General features: G+C 27.5%; 2 protein-coding genes across 2 annotated transcripts in view; one reads left to right on the plus strand and one right to left on the minus strand.

The window, feature by feature from the left end:
• The first annotated feature begins 282 nt into the window (after positions 1-282).
• On the plus strand, positions 283-905 carry LOC108573604. Its single transcript, XM_017936066.1, has 2 exons — positions 283-622; positions 733-905. Exons 1-2 carry the CDS (start codon positions 283-285, stop codon positions 903-905), a joined length of 513 nt encoding a protein of 170 aa, XP_017791555.1.
• A 2,879-nt stretch (positions 906-3,784) lies between these two features.
• The window catches only part of LOC108573605 (S-adenosylmethionine decarboxylase proenzyme), a 13,785-nt gene continuing 12,278 nt past the window's right edge, over positions 3,785-5,291 (minus strand). Inside the window, exons 3-6 of the mRNA XM_017936067.1 lie at positions 4,921-4,975; positions 4,640-4,742; positions 4,235-4,518; positions 3,785-4,149 (exon numbers count right to left, since the gene is read on the minus strand). Of these exons, the coding sequence (XP_017791556.1) occupies positions 3,847-4,149; positions 4,235-4,518; positions 4,640-4,742; positions 4,921-4,975 (745 nt within the window). The 3' untranslated portion in view covers positions 3,785-3,846. The remainder of the gene's footprint in view (positions 4,150-4,234; positions 4,519-4,639; positions 4,743-4,920; positions 4,976-5,291) is intronic.

The following is a 5,291-nucleotide window of genomic DNA, read 5'->3' on the forward strand; positions in this document are numbered from 1 at the left end:
ATTTAGAAATAAAATTTACATTGTTGTACCCAACTTTTTTAATGTAAATGCATTTAATTTGATTGCAAACTATTTATGCAATTATAAGTGGTAGAAAATACAATTATCTGACTATTATCATGAACAGATAAAACCAAAATTATAATAATTTAGTAAAAAGATGTATTCTCCTGTACAAAAATTATTTTTTTAAACTTACTTATTTAATGATTATATATTTTTTTACAAACTTACATATTTAATGATCAATTGAAGTTTTTCAGTTATTAATTGTGAAAAAAAATGGAACAACCAACTGTTTCATCAATTCTATCATCATCTTTTTCGCCATGTTCTCCTAATGAAATAGCTATACAACCAGGAGATTGTGTTGAAGGTGGAGTTGAAGAATGGTTAGAAGATGAAGCATTACCAGGATTTCGAGTTTGGCAACTTGCTGGCATAATTCTTTCTATTTTACTTAGTGTACTCATTGGGCTTTGTTGTTGCATTCGATTTAGGATACCACGAACTAAACAAGAAATAGAGGCTGATTACATTCGAAAAAAAATAACAAAGACTTTCAGACATGAATTATCTAAAATCAGTAATAGAGAAATGGATGACATGGATTTGAGAAAAGGTAAAAAAGTTCAATTAAAACAGGATTTTAATATAAAGAGCATTTAAAAAATATTTATTCAGTTTATTATTTCAATCATTTTTAATACACCTACCTTTCCTTCATATTAGCATTAAACAAAATCCAAATTAAGTTTGATATGGAAACTTATGAAGTACAGAAGCGTCGTCAAGAAATAACGCATAAGAGCGTACAGCACGGATTACGATCAAAATTCAATGCAATGTTTAGTACAATTTATTTCATTAAACAAGAAGATGCTAATGTTGAGAGTATAATTTAATAACTTAATAGATGTCACTGTATTGTTAAAAAATAATAATTTTGGATTATAATTAATTTTTTAAAATAATAATATTATTGTTGGTAATATATCATTTTTGTTATATTATTGTTTGTTTCTAATTAAAGTTTGTAATAACTGATTTATGTATTCATTATAATGGAATTTAAAAAATATGATATATTAAACAAAATAAGTGAATTCTAAGCAGCGTTAATTGACTAAATATAATCTTTATTTTATGAATATAATACAGAAATTAAGTTATCTTACATGCAACAATAATCTATAGCAAAAGATAATACATTTTAGAAAGCACTTAATGGGATTATGATGTATATTACCTACCACATTATGTTTAATTTACTTAATTCATTAGCCAGTTAGTATTGTTAAAAAGTTTCCACAATCATTAAATAAAAAAGATTTTTACAAATTATATGCAGTCTAAATAAAATATTAATAAGACAAGAAGAAATCACAGTACAAATCTTATGTTGTCATTAATAATTAAGAATTATTATTATGTTTAGTTTAAATGATATTGAAATGTTAATGCTAATACATTTATGAAGTAAAACCATCTCATATATATAAGTAACAAAATTTTTAAATAAGCTATAATTCTTATTGTCTCCCTCTTTCTTTCTCTCTCCTTGAAAACAAACATCTTACTCTTACTCTTACATCTGGATAATTATGAAATTGTTCATCAATTACTCAGTATTGTAAAATAAAAGTTAATAGCATACAGATGTTTATAAAAAGTATTTATTACTTAACAAATAAAATGAATAATATAATTGCAAAACTAAACTAGATGTAGTTTACATATGGATTTTTTAAACTGATTTTACAAGTGACAAAATTTGAAATTAGAAAAGAAAAAATAATTATTTTAATAAAAATTTAAGTAATTTAGAAATCACAGAGAAATAAAAATTTTAGAAGAAATACGATTTGTTATATACATGTTGCTCACACATAACAATTTACACCCACGCATACAGGAATGATTTAATTAATTATAGTACTTTAACTACCTTAATGCTTGTTCCATTTCATAAAATCAATCTAAATTAATTTAGTAAGTAAATCAACAATAGGTTTGTAAAGGACTAATCTAAATTCTCAACATTGTACAACACCGACTGGTGTATATTTTTTACATTTTGAATAATATCACATATAGTAGTTATATTCACATGGAATATTTTAATTATATTTTGATGTACGCATTAAAAAGTCTAAAATCTTTAGACTTTTATATGGATCAATAAGTCTTTTTATACGTATTATACATTGAGTTAAAGGAAAAAGTGTATTTATGTAACATTTTATTAATAAGAGAAATATATTTAAATACTTAATCACTACTTTACTTAAAAACTGGTTTTATAAGAATTTTTTGTTCAAATTGGTAGTCTCTTTGTAGAAAAAGCAATTTGTGAAGAAAAAAAAGCAAATTTAATGGAACTACTATATTGCTGATCTGTGTTGTCTCATTAGATCCATACTGTGACTTTATTTTTGATTTTACTATAATGAATTTTTATGAGTAATATTGCTATAAGTAGACGAAGTTATAAGAGAACTTTTCACGCAGAGCAAAGGTACTTCTTCCATTCTACTTACAAATTAACAAACAGTAGGAAAAACTTCATGGACTAGAGGATCCGACAGAATTGTAATATACAATATAAATATTATTTCCACAGGATTCGAAATCGTTGTACATTGTGCAAAATGTTTTCATTAAGTGAAGGAACTACTTATGCTTTTAAAATCTACCTGCATGCATTCTTTCAGTACGATCCTACTCATAGTAACAAAGAGGTATAGACTGATCGACATACAAGTGTAACAATGACAGGATACCTCTAATTGATGAAGATTGGGAACTCACTACGAGGTAAGAAGTTTTTTTATAGAACTTGACCAAATAGCATTTAATTGCTCTACAAGACCATTAGCAACGATCGCGCTAAATGGTCATTTAAGCGTACCTTCACGAAATTTTGTTTCTCCACCACGAAAATTTCATTTTCGGGCTTAAGTATTGAAAGCTGATGACTGTTTGTGGAATCAACGATAAGATTGGTAAAAAATTTCCGCAGCTTTGACTTTTTGGTTCATCATCTAGCGGTTCTGTTACAGTTTCGCTCATAATATTATGATGAGGCGTGGAGTACGGATACGGTGTTGAAAGTGGATTACACGTAATATGTACCTCCCCCATATTCCATTTATTTTTTGTATCATTTGAATCATTTCCTTGAGTCATTTCCGAAGGACATAAAAAAGGTACCTTTTTATCTGTGGATGTGATGGAACAATTAGAAATATTAATTATACGATTTTCTATTGTCGGAACATTACTTTTACGATGATTAGGTACAGTACGATCTAAAGCAGAATTTGATGAATTCATTGATTTTAAAGATGTCTTTCTATAGACTTTGGATCGCGTAATGGGTTTAATTGTTAATTGTGGTGACGATACTGATCGTACAGAGTAGCAATTAGTACCTCTATTAATATCCATGTGATTTTGTAGAGGGTGACAATCATTACTCTTTGTATTTAAGCACATATTTTTTGTAGACACATCAGGATTGATGGATTGAGGTATGGATATAATTACTGGACTCGTGGGTGTTGTAATATTTGATACAGTTTTTCCTTGGGTAATTACAGAATTTTTTATACTGCACTCATTTTGTTTTGTTTCATTATTATGTTTTATATATTGAATAGATACAAGATCACGTTTTTTGTATATATTTGTAGGTTCTAATATACGTTTTATAGATTGATTATGTTTGTTTTCTTCATTTATGAAATTGGAAAAAGAAAAGGAAGTTTGAGAAAGGGTGGAGGTATTAGTAAGCGCTTCATTTGTTCCTATTTGGTTAGGACCGAATGAAGCGTCCATGAACCCTCAGCTTGGGAATCTTGAGTAAAATGCACAGGTCAAATCATAATTTTTAAAACGACAGTATTGAACATCTGTACGTAGCCAGTCGCCAGAACATTTCAAATAATCAGTTTGCTCCAAATCACGTGGACAGCTAGCAGCTATTGATTCTTTGTTAGCAAAAATGGTTACAACAAATTTTTTCGGTTTAAAAGTGTTCAGTACACGTCGTATTATTTCCTCATATGATGTTTCTGGAATGTTACTCTCAAACGAAACATACGAAAACTCTGGCTCTGGTGTAATATGAATAGTCATGTAATTTCCCTGTAAAATATACAAATTATTTTAATATCAATTAGTAATTGTATTTTTACTGTACAAATTTTTAACTTTTCATTAAAAGACTTACATTTTTAGATATTCCATTCATTGAATAGCCACAAGGTTCAAACAAAAAATCATCTATTATCATGTTTGGAATAAGTTTATCAATTCCTGACTTTTGAGTTGCTTCATCTGCAGAGGAACATACATCTCTGGTAAAAAGAGCCATTACTTCTGGGTCTAAATGAGTCATAAGGATTTCCAGAGTTTGATCTGGTTCTGAAGGTTCATCCACAGATTTCTCTCTATTCAAAGTGTATAAATACCAACAATCAGAATCTACAGAGCCCAAACAGTAAGCTTCTCCAGCTAGACAAAAAGATTATAACAAATTAAATTTTGTTTGAACATTTTTTTCCATAGCAATAATACCCTTCGTTTTACATAATATTGTGAAATCTAACTATGTAGAAATAAAAAATATAGTTACCAGGAAAGAATGTATCAAGCAAAGCAACTTCTTCTTCAAATGCTTGATGTGGAGATATTTGCAATTCCGGTTTCTTGTAATTTTTCCGTGAATAAAATACATTCTGAAACAATGCTAATTATATAAAATCTGCATTTTCTATTTTTATATTTTATGAAAGAGACAAATAATTTAATCATATGAAATATCAAAATGAAACTAATTACAATATATATTCAGAAATGCCATTGGATGTAAAATATTAAATTAGAAATAATTTTGGACAAATGTATTTCATGTACTGTATCATGAACAAGAGAGATCAATAAACCAAGAGGTAGAGATGTATCCTGTATACTAGAGGTTTCCTATATATAGATACATTACTTATCCATGCACTAGGTCAAGTTATATAGCTAACAATAAGTATTTTCAACTTCCATTAGTTTGTACTAAATGGTAATTGTTATAAATAAAAATTATAGTATCAAAAGGTATTCACTGTACTTATAGTACAACTGCAAATGTTAAGTAATGTTTTCACAACAAAGTATTTCATACACATGTTAAGTGTATGAACATTTCACTTCATATAATTAAATCAAATACAAATAAATAATTCCTTTATCAGTTCCTTTAATTAATTACAAAATTTTCTAATGCCACCTAAATA

The sequence above is a fragment of the Habropoda laboriosa genome, unplaced genomic scaffold (genome assembly GCF_001263275.1).
Source record: "Habropoda laboriosa isolate 0110345459 unplaced genomic scaffold, ASM126327v1 scaffold128, whole genome shotgun sequence".
NCBI lineage: Eukaryota > Metazoa > Arthropoda > Insecta > Hymenoptera > Apidae > Habropoda > Habropoda laboriosa.